The sequence below is a fragment of the Gopherus evgoodei genome, chromosome 1, assembly GCF_007399415.2.
Source record: "Gopherus evgoodei ecotype Sinaloan lineage chromosome 1, rGopEvg1_v1.p, whole genome shotgun sequence".
NCBI classification, from domain to species: domain Eukaryota; kingdom Metazoa; phylum Chordata; order Testudines; family Testudinidae; genus Gopherus; species Gopherus evgoodei.
Window position 1 is genome coordinate 44,044,567 of NC_044322.1, and position 16,132 is coordinate 44,060,698.

Below are 16,132 nucleotides of genomic sequence, written 5' to 3' on the forward strand. Positions count from 1 at the left end.
GGGAATTGGGTCCGCCAGGGACAGGTCGAGCAGCATGGTGTACCAGGGCTGCCGCGGCCAAGCCGGAGCGATCAGGATGAGGCAGGCTCTGTCTCTCCGGAGCTTGATCAGGACTCGGTGGACGAGAGGAAAGGGTGGAAAGGCGTAACAAAGACGTCCCATCCACGGGATCAGGAACGCGTCCGACAGGGAGCCCGGGGAGCGACCCTGTAGAGAGCAGAACACCTGGCATTTCCTGTTCAATCTGGAGGCAAACAGGTCTATGCGGGGAAACCCCCACCTCCGGAAAATCGAATAAAGGACATCCAGACGGATGGACCATTTGTGGGACAGAAAGGATCTGCTCAGGTGATCCTCGAGGGTGTTCCGTACTCCGGGGAGAAAGGAGGCCACTAGATGTATAGAGTGGGCTATACAAAAGTCCCACAGGCATATTGCTTCCTGACACAGCAGGGAGGACCGAGTCCCGCCCTGCTTGTTAACGTAATACATGGCCGTTGTGTTGTCTGTGAACACCGCAACACAACGGCCATGTAAATGGCGTTGGAACGCTTGGTATGCCAATCGAACTGCTTGCAGCTCGCGCACATTGATATGGAGCGTCAGTTCCCTTGGCGACCAGAGACCCTGTGTGCGCAGGGTCCCCAGGTGGGCACCCCAGCCCAGTGAGGATGTGTCCGTTGTCAGGAACACGGAGGGCTGGGGGGGTGAAACGGTAGGCCCACACACACTTGGGAGGACGTCGTCCACCAGCCGAGGGAGCCTAGAACATTCGGTGGAATCGTTATGATTGTGTCTATGGCATCCCTGCCTGGCCGATAGACTGATGCGAGCCAGGTCTGCAGTGGGCGCATGCACAGTCTTGCATGCCTCGTGACGAAGGTGCATGCCGCCATGTGCCTCAGGAGAGCGAGGCACATTCGAGCAGAAGTGGTCGGAAAGGCTTGTAGACTTTTGACCAGGGAAACTATGGCTTGGAACCGGTGCAGAGGTAAACTGACTGTCGCAAGGTTGGAGTCCAGCATTGCCCCGATGAACTCTAACCTCTGTGTAGGCACCAGAGTAGACTTGTCTGGGTTGATGGTCAAGCCTAGGCTCACAAACAGCTCCCTGATGATGGTGACGTGGCCGATCACCTGCGCCTCCGAAGTGCCTCGGATAAGCCAGTCGTCGAGGCGCAGGGAAGCAGCGACGACCGCCATACATTTGGTGAATACCCGAGGGGCCGAGGAGAGACCAAAGGGGAGGACAGTGAATTGGTGGTGATCCTGATTTACCACAAAGCGCAGATACCTCCTGTGCAGAGGAAAAATTGCAATGTGGAAGTATGCATCCTTCATGTCAAGAGCGGCATACCAATCTCCGGGATCCAGGGAAGGAATGATGATTCCTAAGGATACCATGCAGAACTTGAACTTTCTGATGAATTTGTTCAGTCCTCGCAGGTCCAGGATGGGTCGGAGGCCCCCTTTTGACTTGAGGATTAAGAAATACTGGGAATAAAACCCCTTGCCCCTTAACTCCTCCAGCACCTCCTCTATAGCTCCGATGAGCAGGAGCTTGCGAACCTCCTGGATGATAAGTTGCTCGTGAGAGGGGTCCCTGAAGAGGGATGAGGAGGGAGGATGGGAGAGGGGTGGAGAAATAAACTGAAGATGGTATCCAAACTCCACCATGCGTAGGACCCAACGGTCCGAGGTCAGTTGGGATCACACCGGCAGGAATGGGTGGAGGCGGTTGAGAAAATGAAGAGGATCCAGGGAGGGGATTGGTATACTGCTCTCGGGCGCACCTTCAAAAGTTTGCTTTGGGTCCCTGCGGTGGTTTGGCGGACCCAGAATTGTTACCCCCTTGAGGACCCGACTGACGTCTGCGGTTCGGGCGGCCTCGTCTCCGGGTAAAATCCTGTCTGGGTCGAGGTGGGGGGTAAGGGCGCTGAGGTTGTGGACGGAATGGCCGTCTCTGAGTCTGGGGTGTGTGCACTCCCAGTGAACGCATGATAACCCGGTTATCCTTCAGACTCTAGTCTGGGATCTGTTTTCTCAGAGAAAAGACCCTGCCCGTCGAATGGCAGGTCTTGGATTGTATACTGCAACTCGGGCGGTAGACCAGAAGCCTGAAGCCACGATATGCGACGCATAGCTACACCAGATGCCAGCGTTCTGGCTGCCGAATCTGCGGTATCTAAGGACGCTTGCAGTGTGGTCCTGGCGACCCTCTTCCACTCTTCCAGAAGAGCTGAAAATTCCTGGCGTGAGTCCTGGGGAACTAATTCAGTGAACTTGCCGACAGCCTCCCAGGTGTTGTAGCTCTATCAGCTCAAGAGGGCCTGCTGGTTCGCCACACGGAGCTGAAGGCCTCCCGCAGAGTAAATCTTGCGGCCCAGCAAGTCCATGCGCCTGGCTTCTCAGGATTTTGGCGCCGGAGCTTGCTGGCCGTGGCGCTCCTGTTCGTTGACTGATTGTACCACCAATGAGCAGTGGGCGGGGTGTACGTAGAGGTACTCATACCCTTTGGATGGCACTATATATTTTCTTTCCACTCCGCGGGCTGTGGGTGGGATGGAGGCCGGGGACTGCCATATGGTGTCTGCCTTTGCCTGGATGGATTTGATGAAGGGGAGGGCCACCCTGGTCGGTGCTTCTGCAGAGAGTATGCTGACCACCGGGTCCTCCACTTCAGGAACTTCCTCTACAGGAAGGTTTATATTTTGAGCAACACACCGCAGAAGGTCCTGATGTGCCCAGAGATCAATCGGCAGGGGCCTCGATGATGATGTGCCCGCTACCGCCTCATCCGGGGAAGAGGAAGAAGATAACCCAGGAAGGAGTGGTTCTTGTACAGAAGCCTCGTCCTGAGGGACCTCCGTCTCTGGGACATCCTGCTGTGCCAGGGGATGCGCAGGGTCTTCCTCCGTACCCGAGGGGGGAAGCCGGCTGACTGTGGCCTCTGGTGCACGGTGCTCCGAATGGCTGGAGCATGCTGGGCCCAATGGCTCGCCCTGGGCTTGGTGGTAGGCCCAAGGCATCCAAAAGGACCATTGCGGTGGTCCATGGTCCAGGTGGGCCTGTGCATCAGAACCCCCGTAGGAGGCGCTGTCCGCATGTGAAGAGGCGGACGAGTGACGTGAAGGCCACGGAGGAGCTGACGATGACTGTGCCAGGCCTCTGCGCCCATATATCTCACCTCTGTGCGGTGCCGGTGAGCAGTACCGGGAGTCGTGGTGGTATCTCAATCAGGACCGGGACCTGCTACCAGCTCAGTGCCAGGAGGTCGACCGGTGCCGTGTGCTGTCGTGCTGGGAACGGCTGCAGTAGGAGCGTCGGTGCCGCGATCTGGACTGGTGCAGAGAGTAGCATGATGGCGACCGGGATCTCGAGTGGTGCTGCGAGTATGACCGATGCCGCGGGGAACGGTACTGGGACTGCGAGCGGCGCCGGGATCTTGAGCGACAATGCTGAGAGTAGTCTCTAGATCTGGAGCGAGACCGACGGTGCTCGGTAGTGCCCGGCGAATGCGGCCGCACCATGGTGGGCTTGCCCATCGACTGAATAACCTGCACCAGCAGTGCCGGGTGTTGGGACAATTCGGGCTCTGTGAGAGCGATGAGGTCGTGTGCCACGGAGAAGGTCTCCGGTGTGGAGGGCGCGACGAGCTCAACCACAGGTCGTGCTGGGGAGCTGAGAGGCACCGGACTCAACGGGTCCTGAGGAGCTGGAATCGATGGTGCGGAGATACTCAGTGCCGCGGCTGATGACGGTGCCGGGCGGTCCGGTTTGGAAGTACGCTCCGACTGCGGTGCAGTTGTAGGTGCCGCAGGAGCCTTGTGCTTCTTGCTCCTCGGGGAGAGGGAGCGGTGCCGGCTGGGGTGTTGGGCCGATGAAGGGCGGGGAAGCGAAGCCCTTGTCGGTGCCGGGCGGTCCGGAGCGGAGGAGACGCTTGGTCCCGGTGCCGGAGTCGGTGCCGACGATGGGGGGAGTCAGCGCTGCCTCCATCAAGAGCTGCTTTAAGCGACTGTCCCGCTCTTTCTTTGTCCGGGGTTTAAACGCCTTGCAGATCCAGCACTTGTCCGCAAGGTGGGACTCGCCTAGGCACCTCAGACAGGAGTCGTGCGGATCTCCTGTAGGCATCGGCCGATGACAGGTCGCACAAGGTTTGAAACCTGGTGAACCGGACATGGGCCCTGGTACCGGGGGGAGGAAAAGGGGCGAACCCCCGATCCTCTATAACTATATACAGAACTATAAATTACTAATTTTAAACACTAACTAAAACTACAATAAAAGAACTATATACATGATACTACACAGGAGTGAAACGCTAGGGAGGTGGAGAACAGCTAGCCGTGCTCCACAGTTCCAACGACCGACACGGGCGGTAAGAAGGAACTGAGGAGCGGGCGGGCCAGCAGGGGTATATATCAGGCGCCATACCGGCGCCACTCCAGGGGGCGACCTGCTGGCCCACCGAGTATTGCTAGGGTTAAAAGGTCTCTGACGAACGTGCACGCGGCGCGCGCACACCTAATTGGAATGGATATGAGCAAGCACTCAAAGAAGAATAACTAATTACTGTTGAGTTATGCAGCACAACCTTTGGGACCTTAGCAGGGATCCTGTAAGCTGCCAATTGGCTGCCCCAGAATAGAATTTAGGGCTACTCTACAGCAGGATTCTCTAACTGTTTTTGTACCACTTGGATTGATGCTTCCTCTTGTTTTTGCAATCACATTACGTCCCTGTAACAACTACAGCAATTGTTTACATGGAAAACTAATATGGGGAATTGAAAGACGCTAAAAATACATTATAGCTAGAAATGAGGAGGCAGAACCAGCACTGCGTGAATGGCCAGCTCACCGTAGATCAAGTGCCCTGTAGGGGAGATATTGATAAAATTATTATGACTTTTTCATTAGTCATTACAAACTTGTTTGCATCTTTTCTGAACATTAAGATATAGCTAGATGCACGTTATAGCTAGGATGCTTGGAAATATAACAATACAGTATACTCCTGATTATCTGAATAGCATGGGGGGGGGGACATTTATCCACATAATTGGGAGTTGGGATAATTTAGAAGGCAGGACAGGGAGCCCTCTGCAGCGCTACTGTCACGGCCCTGCTCACCCACAATTCTGGATGCCTGTGCAGTAACGATCAGTTGAACAAGGAGGGTTATAAAACAAAAGTTCAGCACAAAAGAAGTAACCCTCTTTCTGTGAACTTGCAGAAAAGTCTGTATTATTTCTGGGCCACCACCTGTAGCACCGTCCTGCCAAAGAATGTCTCTGCAGAAGATATAGTGCCCAATGAAGCTGTTAGGTGTAGACTAGGGTGTCTCAACCTTTTTCTTTCTGAGGCTTCCCCAACAGGCTATAAGAACTCCACAGCCCACCTGTGCCACAACTACTGTTTTTCTGCATATAAAAGCCAGGGTGGCATTAGAGGGAAGCAAGCAGGACAATTGCATGGGGCCATGCAAAGCTAAGCTGCTCAGGCTTTGGCTTCAGCCCCGGGTGCTGGGGTCAGGGTAGCGTGGGCTTTCTGCCCTGGGACCCAATGAGTCTAATGCCAGCTCTGTTTAGCAGACCCCCCTGAAACCTGCTTGTGGACCCCCAGGGGGCCTTGGACCCCTGGTTGAGAACTGCTGGCGTAGACCAAGTGGCTGCTTTCTAAATTTCCCAATTGGGCGCACTTGCTCATTCCACCCGTGAGGTTGCTAAGGATCTTATCGAGTGTGCTTTGATCCACAGGTGCTGGTGCTGGGGTGCTGCCGCTCCCACTGGCTTGAAGTAGTTCCCATCACATACAAGGTTTAGAGATAGTTTGGTTCAATGGCTCTCAGCACCCCCACTATACAAATTGTTCCAGCACTCTGCCTTGATCCTTTCTGGGACAGGAGCCTCTGATGATTTGTAGGCTTCCACAATACGTAGGCTAATCCACCTAGTGATGGAGGACTTGGAAGCTCTGAATCCCTGGCGTTTTGGTGGAAGAACACAAATAGAGAACCTGATCTTTTCATGGATTCTGTACACTCAACAGATTTTCAGTGCTCTTCTGACATCTAAGGCGTGCCACATCTTTTCAGTTGGATGTTGTGGTTTTGGACAGAACAAAGGCAGCACAACCTCTTGGGAAGTGTGGAAGGAGGAATTTACCTTAGGAAGAAGGGATTTTACTGTCCTGAGCACCACCCTGTCTTCACAGAACATGCACTATGGCTCCTGAATGGGTAAGGCTGCCAGCTCCCACACTCACCTGGCGGATGTGACAGCTACTAAGAAACGAGTCTATGGATAAATAAAAGGCCAATACAGAAGTCAAAGACTCAGAGGGACGATTTGTCATGCCAAAGGTCCCGTTTTAGGAAAAGTGGCTTGACTACTACTGTGGCTAATCGGACTGCTATAAGGACTTTGGCTACCTATGGATTGTCTGTCAGGGAGCCCAAGAATCCTGCAAATACCATGCTATTAAGAGCAGACACCTGACATGGAATGGTCCTGGGCTGCAAGCTTCTCTCTATGCCACCTTGGAGAAAGTTCAGAATGATTGGAATTCCTGGACTTCTGGGATTTGCATTGTACTCTTGACACCAGTTGTTGAATCTGGACCAGATAGAGGAGTATGATAGTCTCGTAGACAAAAACAGTATCTTAATGATTCTGGAGGACAGACTGAGACCTTCTAGAACTTCCCTCTCAAAAGCAGGCTGTTAGTTGAAGCTGTTTCAGGTCCAGATGAAGAAGAGGACCTTGTTGAGAGGATGCCCAGTTTCCATGGAAGCTGGAGTGAGGGCTCCAGTTTCATCTCTGTCACAGCTAAGAACCAAGGTCTCCTCTGCCAATGAGGAGTTATCAGTGTTACCGTTGTCTATTCTCTTTTTATTTTCTGGATCACTTTCCCCAGTAGTGAGAAGGGTGGAATCGTGTAAAGTAGGCCCTGTGGTCATCCAGGCTATAAGACATCTGTCTGCGTGGATCTCTGGTCTGCCTCCTTTGTGAACTGTTTTGGCCTCTTTGCATTCTTATCATTCACAGGTTGGTTAAAGGGAGGCTGACCAATGAGACTGAACCTCCTGATTTCAGGCACCATTCAGCATTGTTGATCCTGTGCCTGCTGAGCCAGTTTGGATTTTGGTTCAAGTCCCCTTTGATGTGGATCTCTGAGGAAAATGAGGAACCATTCCACCCTCCTCATTATTTCTGTTCCATCTGCATGTAGTGCTGGACTCGTTTTCCCTTGGTTGTTTAAATATGTGACCACAGTCCTATTGTCTGATTGAAGCAGGACATGGTTCCTCCTTAGAGTGGGCAGAAACCTTCCCAGAGCTAGCTTGGCAGCTTTAGAAGGTTTACGCTGTGAGCCTTTTCCTCTTTCTCCAGGGTCCTGGGCTGTTTGAGTCTCCAAATGAGCTCTCTGCCCTCCAGGCTGGTGTCGGTTGTGAGGACTAAAGGATCTGGAAGCCAGATGGGACGTGCCTTGGCAGACATTGTTGTGGGCGGACCACCATTGTAAGGAGTTGAACACTTGTGTTGGAACCTGTACTTGATCTTCCATGTGTTCCACGGAGTTGTCCCACACCATTAGTATGAAGGATTGAAGACTTCTGATGTGTGATTGTATCTGTGGAGTGATCGCTGTGCTTGAGACCAGGAATCCTAGCAGTTGGTGGCATAATGCTATGGTAGATCTCCTGCAGCTCTGGATAAAGAAAATAAATTCTTGGATTGATGAGTAGATCTTTGCTACCAAGGTGTCTATTTCTGCCCCCAGGTAGGTTATTCTGGTGGATGGAGCCAGAGAAAAAACAGTTACCTACCTGTCAGTGTTCTTTGAGATGTGATGCAGACATGTATTTCATGTGGATGTGTGCATGCCCTGTGCACCAGAGCCAGAGAACTTTGCCTAGTAGTATCCATGGGGCGGCACTCACACCCTGCGGCCGTAGTCCCTCCCCTGTCTGTATAAGTGTGCACCACCCAAAACCCCTCAGACCCTTCACACTGAATGTCAGACGTACAGACTCTGATGCAGAGGAGACAAAGGGTGGGGCATGGAATACATGTCTGTGTAACCCTTCTGCCTGTCTGAGTTGGCAGCAACAAGGGCCGAGTTCAGTATCTAGGTGTTCTGTTTCAATAACACAATGCAAAACCAGCTCGAGCTCCCACCCAGTGACCTGGGACAATTACATACCACCCCACTAGGCACCTCTAAGAGGCAATACTTTTCCTCTCGCAAGCACGGAGTCTGAGTGTAGCAAAATCCTTTTAATAAAGGAGGGAAACAATGCGGCATTATGTTGGGGAAACAGCATAAACAGGGTTCATAACACAAACCACGAGCAAAAGACCCACCCCCAAGTAAGTTTGGCAGTGTCCTTTCCCCCTCAGGGTCTTAAGTCCAGCAACCCAAAAAATCACTCAAAGTCCCAGAAGTCCAACACCCCAAAAGTCTCTTGAGTCCAGCAACCCAAAAATCACCCAAAAGTCCAATCACCCAGAAGTCTCTGTCCTTGGTCAGTGCTGCTCAAAAGTTTATCTGCAGAGTTTTACCTCCCAGCCTTGGTGGAAATGGGGCAGGGAGCCATACAGGGGTGTTAAGGAGCACTTTACATGGTCCGAGGCCAACTACCGTGCCTCACCGTGGGGTTCTGCTGTAGCCTTCACCATGAGCCGCTCCACTCTACCAGCCATCCCGTGAGCTGCTCCAGCCATACCACAAACTGATCTACTCCACCAGCCACTCAAGCTGTCCCACAAACATGCTTTACTCTGCCAGCTGTTCAGCAATATATCTTCAGGGTCCTCATAGCAATTTTAGCTTTTTGGTGATTTCAGCTTATGGTAGGAGAACCCCAGTGCTAGTGCACCATTAACCCAAAGTGAATTCATTTCAGCAGACTGTAATTAGACTCCTAATGGAATCAAAACTAGTACTGATATTCTACAGTGGAGGGAAAAAAAAAAGGTACAAATGATGCTTCTAGCCTTTAAAGAGGACCCATACCATCAGATACACATTTCTAACCCCAGCTTCTCTCAATGCACAGGGAGTTGGAACCCATGTCCCTTGTCTAGCCAGTGCTACTTAGTTGATGGCAAGGCCCTCTGTCATAAAACAGTTCCATTGTCCTTGATTCACATAACCAGGGTAGCAACACTTTATTCTTCCTGCCCCAATAACAAAGAAATTGGGGATCCCACAGCATCCAAAGTGACCATTTGGGCTGCTGTGGGCTCCTGCTAGGTGGAGTGGGTGTGCCTATGCAAACAAGATCAGCCCCTGAAGTTCTTTTCCACAACTTGCCACAATTCACCACCAGATGTCAGGGTAGAACTCATCCTGACTCTGCTTACATCTGCATGACATTTTGAAGAACACTAATGACAGGTAGGGTAACTTTTTTCTTCTTTGAATCGATGGAGCCTTGTATTCCCTGTGGGTGACTCGCAAGCAGTATTCGCAGGAGATAGGCTCATAGTCTATTTAAAGGACTGCAGGATTGCCTTCTCAAAGTTTGCATCTGATCTGGATGCCACCATAATGGCATAGTGGTTTGCAAAAGTTATGCACAGAGGACCAAGTAATCACCCTAGAAATATAATTTAGAAATGCAAATGTTGTCTGAATTCTCTTGGAATGAGCTCATATCTGTAGAAGAGGTATAGCCTGGACTACTTTGTATGCTATCATGATACAGGAAATTATCTATCTGGACATTGTGTGTGAAGACACTGCTTGGTCCTTCATTTGGGTTGCCTGTGAACAAACAGATCAGATGAGGAATGGAAAGGTTTGGTTATATCTAGCTTAAAAAGCTAAACATCTCCTGAAATCCAAAGTGTGAAGATACTGCTCCTCTGCTGTTGAATGTGGCTTAGGGAAGAACACTGATAGATATCTAACTGGGTTCAAGTGAAACTGGGAAATCACCTCAGATAAAAAAATTGAGGTGTGGTTGCACAGTTACTTTGTCTTTGGAAAACTGCATGTAAGGAGGATCTGCCATCAATACCTGCAACTCTCATACTCTCCTTGCAGATGTGATTTGCTACAAGGAAGGCAGTTTTCTGACACAGAATGAGGAAAGAAGAAATTGCCAGAGGCTTGAACAGAGGTCCTGTAAGACTTGCTAAAACAGTATTAAGATCCTGCAAAGGGACCGACTTTTTAACCATTGGGTGGAGATGAGTGACTTCTTTCAAGAACCTCACTGCCATGGAGTTCAAAAACACTGACTTCCCACAGGTGGATGAAATGCTGAAATCTCTGCCAGATGGACTCTCAGTGACCTAAGTGCAAGATCAGAAGACTGAGGGCAAATCTACACTACTGTGCTACATTCGCACAGCTGCACCAATGCAGCTGCGCTGCTGTAGCACGTCTGGTGAAGACGCGCTATGCCAACTGGAGACTGTCTCCTGCCAACATAGTGCGGTGTGGACACTGCTTTAAGTTGATGTAATTTACATCACTCAGGAGATGTAGTTGGAGTGCACTGATTATTTCCTACTAAGTGAGATTTGGACTGGGAGATTCTTGAGGAGTTTGCTGGTGAGGGAGATTGACTGGAGTGGTAGGGAGCTAACAGCCTAATTTCTAGCAAAGCTCCCTCTTGCTGAGGCAGAAAGGTGTAAACAGAGACTCTGGGTGTCCCCCGCAGCCTGTTACACCCTTGCAGCCCCTGGGGACCAAAAGGGGTTCATGGACCCCCGTTTGTGAACCTCTGCATCCAGCAGTCAAATTCCTACATATTTGTATTCCTGTCAAAACAGACTTCTGTTTCATTGCTATTAAATATTTTCACTGTTTACTTTTTTTCAGGTTCTGTCAACTTCTGGAGTCTGTTCAGTGGAATCCCCCTTACAGCAAGCTTCATACCTGTAAGTTTGAGCAATGAATTTCAGAGGGCTAAGCTGTGTAGGACTGAGTGCAGCACGCTTCTTACAGTTCAAGATACACTCCGTATGGGGGAGGAGGGGAAATATTATTGCTTTGCTTTGCTTTAATTATGGTAAGTACACATCTGCTCATTTAGATTATGAGCATTCACATGTTGTTGGTTATTTCCATTATAATCAATATACTATTATCATGCTGCATGAATTATTAGCTAACAACACAACCTACATTAATGTTTGTCTCAGTCTAGAGTGAAATGCCACATCAGCAGTATTGCTGTCACTGCGGACGATTCCTTTATTTATGCAGCAGACGATGATGGATATGTGTATGTCTACAGCATCAAGGACTATGCTCTTCAGGACCCAGAGCGAGAACCACCAAAATGTGTGTCTTGTGGATTGGGTTTTTATATATTAAATATTTTTGTATTTGTATTTTTATATGTAAGTATAAAACATATTTTGGAACACGTGATCTGGGGGAAAGGGGTTTAAAAAACAAAGTCCTTCTCATGATCTACTTATACTTCTATTTCACTGTAATATTTTAATCCCCTTTTTCCAGATCATGTATGTTTTAAAATGTTTATTCCTTAGCTTGTTCTTAGCATAGCTGAGTATGGTGACTATAGTTCCCATATAACTTCCTTAACAAAATTAATTCACTGTGGATCAAATGCAGGCAAATCTCAACAGAATTCAGTGGGAAGGAAGGACTGAGTAAAACTTGGATGAGGACTTCAGGATTTCATCTGGTGCAATGGTTCTCAACCTATTTACTATTACGGGCCACATATGCAGCTCTCTATCTGTTATGTGGGCTGCATCCACACAATATATATACTACCTGTACGGCCGTGAGGATGCCACATGGGTTCCAGCTGTGTACTGATTGGGCCACAAGCATCATGTGGGTTGTGGGCTGAGAACCACTGATCTGGTGACATTTATAACTGTGTATCTTAGTGGAAGCTACCTAGTAAAAGAAAACAGAGTAGTTTCAAAATACATTCAGGGTAAAGTTTTAACAACGTTGTTGCATTAAAAAAAAATTGCTTTAAAACCATGAATACTTTTTAGTGTCCTTGTTTCTTAGGTAGTGGTTGGTTTACACCTGACACAGTGCAGTGTTCTTTTGTAGCAACATATTTGTGTACTAATCTGAATTATATGTATAATGCATATTTATTCTCTATATCGCTGTAGATGTGAATCATTGGAGAGCTCACGTAAATATAGTTGTATCGTAAGTACTGTCTCATGTCTTTAACAGAATATTTTTTTATGTATAAATATATAAACCTGCACATGTGTTGCTTGATATAAATATAATTAGGTTTTATGTCTATTGTGGTAATACCTAAGAGTCTCAGTCATGAGTCAGGATCCCTGGTCCATCATCCACTATGGTACAATGATCATGTGCAGTAAATACTTTACAAATTACATAAACTCATTTATGGTTCACTTCAGTGTCATTCAGCACTATCAGAACTATACCATATCAGATATTGCTTTGGCTGTAATCCCTTGAAACCATTAATACTGTAGCAGCAGTCACATTAAACTTTAGCATTGGCAGAAATGACCCATGTAGACAATTTGTAACACAAGAAGTTTCTAATGACAAAATGTAAATGACATGGTGGCATAAGTCTTTAGTTATATATGGTGCTTAAGTAGATTTGTTCTGATTATCACTTTCATTTTGATAGAGTAGAGGTGGTTGATGAAGAAAAAGTCCTGCTTTCCTCTTCTATTGATTGTACCGTTCGCCTGTGGAGTCTGGATGGAGAGTACATTGGTAAGGATTATCACAGAATATCACAGTTGGAAGGGACCTCAGGAGATCATCTAGTCCAACCCCCTGCTCAAAGCAGGACCAATCCCCAGACATTTTTTTTTCTTTTTTAACCCATTCCCTAAATGGTCCCCTGAAGGATTGAACTCACAACCCTGGGTTTAGCAAGCCAGTGCTCAAACCACTGAGCTTTCGCTACAAAAACAGCATGGCTCTGATAGTTAACTTTAAAAAGGAGTGGCATACAACAAAAATATCTACTCAAGTAGCCCCTATGGACATTCATAAACTCCCATGCTGCTGTAGCCAATAGGCTAATAAGTTATCTTAGCCAGAGGATTCTCAGCTCACAGTGGAGTATTTCATGTTAGGACTTATATGTTTTCTGGTATAAGCAAGCCCTGTTTCAGTTCTACATGGGCTACATTTGGCTCATGAGGCAAGATTTGCCCACCCCTGAAATGGGTGCTCTATTTTTTATTCCCAGTGAAAGCCAGCAGTGGCATTAAAATAGTGTATGATAAAACTGCTTTCCAATACAGAGCTTTCTAAGGAGGTAGAGTATGGGCAAACCATATTTAGAAGTGGCTGCCCTTCAGTTCAAAGCACCGAAGGTTAGATTTTAAGGTATTTACATGCCTTTACATGCCTAGAGATGCAGATTTTGCAATCAATAGGAGTTAGGTGCACAGGCACTTTTGAAAATTCCATTACACGCTAGTTGCATATTTAGACAATTAAAATACTTTTAAAAAACATATCCCTAAGTGCCTGATCCAACACAGCCATTCAAACAAACATATATTTTGATTGGCCTTAGAGGCATTGGATAAGACCCTTAAAATCTTCTGACAAACTACCTTGCAATTAAGGACTTTTCTGGTTAGTTTATTTTATCTACAAAAGTTTTTAAACCACAACTGCTCTTCCAAGACAAAATTTCTTTTCAAAGTTCTTCCCAGCAGCAGACGTTTGTATACTTCAAAAAGTAAAAAGTTTAAAGCGTTGCTCTTTGTCTTCGTTGCGACTTCCCTTGATTTTAGGAGGAGGTGGTTTGGGGCTGTGTACCCTTTGAAACTTTACAATGCCTGCTTGTCTATATTTTCTTTCTAGGGACTTTTGGGCAGGCAGAACCATGGGAAATTTTCACACCTGCCTCCTGGAAACATCCCAGGGTTCCCTACGAAATCTTGATAGACCCACAAAGCATGCCAATTCACCCCATGCTAGAAGGAGAGCCACCTGTCTTACAACTCATAAACACAGAGCCAAGTAATGTAACTCTGGAAAACGCCTTCTCTAAGGTTTGTGTATAGACAGCAAAGTGGGGTGTATTTCATGTGGGCTGGGTGTTTTGCATGCCTTGCTGTTACCTAGTAAAGTGCACATGTAGGAAAATGATGTAATAGATTTTATGAAAGGTATCTGTAAGGCAAATGAATTTAAACTGTTTAGCTATAGGTCTCAAAATATAAATGGGGAATCATTAAGCAGGTGTATTTCAAGTGGGGGCCTACAGGAATCAGTTCTGACCCTACCCTGTTCAACGTTTTTTTCAATGACCTGAAAGAAAACAAAATCATTACTGGTGAAGTTTTGGGGAGTGGTAAATAAAGAACTAGTCACTGCTGCAGTGTTGTCTGGATTGTTTGGTAAGCTGGGTACTAGCAAATGTGTTTCAGTAGGGCCAAACAAAGTCATACATCTAGGCCTGAAGAATGCAGGTGCCATGCTCACAGGATAGGGGATGCTATCCTAAGAAATAGTGACTCTGAAAAAACTTGAGCTATGGTGGACAATCAGCTTAACATGAAATCCCAGTGCAACACTATGGCCAAAAGAGAATATAGAGTAGGAGGAGAGAGATTACCTTTGTATCTGGCACTGGTGCAACCACTACTGTGTCTAGTTCTTGTGTCCACAGTTGAGAAGGATGTTGATAAATCATAGAGGGTTTAGAGAAGAACCAAGAGAATAATTAAAGGATTGGAAAATACACCTTACATGAGATTGAAGGAGCTCAATCAATTTAGTTTAAGAAAAGGTTAGGAGTGATTTGACCATAGTTTTATTATCTACATGGGGAACAAATATTTAATAATGGCCTCTTCCATCTAGCAGAGAAAGGTATAACAAGATCCAATAGCTGGAAGCTAAAGCTAGACAAATTCAGACTAGAAATAAGGCATAAATGTTTAATAGTGAGGGTAATCAACCCCTGAAACAACTTAAAAGGTTGTGGTACATTCTCCAGCACTAGAATCTTTTAACTCAAGAGTGGATGTTTTCCAAAAAGTTATGCTCTGATTCAAACAGAAATTAATTCAGGGAAGTCCTATGATCTTGTTATGCAGGTCAGACTAAATGGTCATGATAGTCCTTTTTGGCCTTGTATCTGTGAATAGACAACTTACAGCCCAGTTTTCATTTCTTACCTTTAAACCATAGTGTCTAGGACTTTTTCTCCTGAAAATCCTAGCCCAGGTGCACACAGTTGTGTTGCAGTGCAGCTGAAGACTACATGTGAGCATAGTTAAGCTTAGACTAGGCACAGGCCCCTGCATTGAACATATGCAAGTATCTGGCTCCTGGCATCCTTGTACCTTTACTTGCAAGTACCCATCATATTGGGAAAAAGGTGTGGGAACAAAATGGGTTTGTTTCTTCTAAGTTCTTAGTATCCATTTCACACTACAGGGATTGCTCTAGTTTCACTGTCTTTTCTCTTTTTAAATAGCGACCAGTGTTAGTGGTTCAAGTCAGTGTTCTCTTGAAAAGAATGCCCATAAATCTTCCATTCCAATTATCTGTCTGGCTCCTGATTAGTCTTTTTCCATATATAAGATAGAACAAGCTGTGATCTAAATCTCAACAAGACTAAAGATCAGGCAGACTGGCATAGTGGGCTATAGGAATTAGTTTCTTTCAAAATAAAATCCATTATGAGGAAGAAGTTCTCTTGGTAGTCTGGCAATCAAGGCTTGCCTCTATCTTCCTTCTCAAACCAGAACACTCTGTCAGCCAAAAAATATTTTTGAAATAAGCAGGTAAAAGTAGTTTACCAGAGTTCAGTCCACATACATGAAGTTAAAATTGATAGTATCCCATGCTGTATCCTAAATAGTAAACAAATACTGAGTAAAGCATGCATGCAGCCTGCTAAATGCATATTCTTACTAATACAATCGGCACACACTTGAAGAATTGTCACAATAAGGGTTCGTGCAAATTGAGGCCTTACATAAGATTGTAACCTGAGAACCTTCCAAAAAATGTAACTATTAACATACATATATGACACTGAATACATTTAATTCATTCCTCATCCCAGTTTTAAAGCAACTGTTTTCTTCTAAAAAATTTTAAAATGGTTTACTCAGACTTGTAAAAGTGCCCCAGAAGTGACAGGATTAG

The 16,132-nt window shown here is 46.9% G+C and overlaps 1 protein-coding gene across 6 annotated transcripts in view; it reads left to right on the forward strand.

Annotated features, from left to right (window-relative positions):
• Positions 1 to 16,132, forward strand: part of LOC115651744 (WD repeat-containing protein 64-like) — a 99,254-nt gene that overhangs the window by 67,026 nt on the left and 16,096 nt on the right. For 5 of the 6 annotated variants that reach the window (XM_030562986.1, XM_030562976.1, XM_030562995.1 and 2 more), the window contains 5 exons: positions 10,838 to 10,896; positions 11,161 to 11,302; positions 12,124 to 12,163; positions 12,633 to 12,721; positions 13,832 to 14,022. In XM_030562986.1, coding sequence (XP_030418846.1) covers positions 10,838 to 10,896; positions 11,161 to 11,302; positions 12,124 to 12,163; positions 12,633 to 12,721; positions 13,832 to 14,022 — 521 coding nt within the window. Of the gene's footprint in view, positions 1 to 10,837; positions 10,897 to 11,160; positions 11,303 to 12,123; positions 12,164 to 12,632; positions 12,722 to 13,831; positions 14,023 to 16,132 lie in introns of those variants that run through there. The other variant, XR_004000427.1, reaches the window with a different exon arrangement.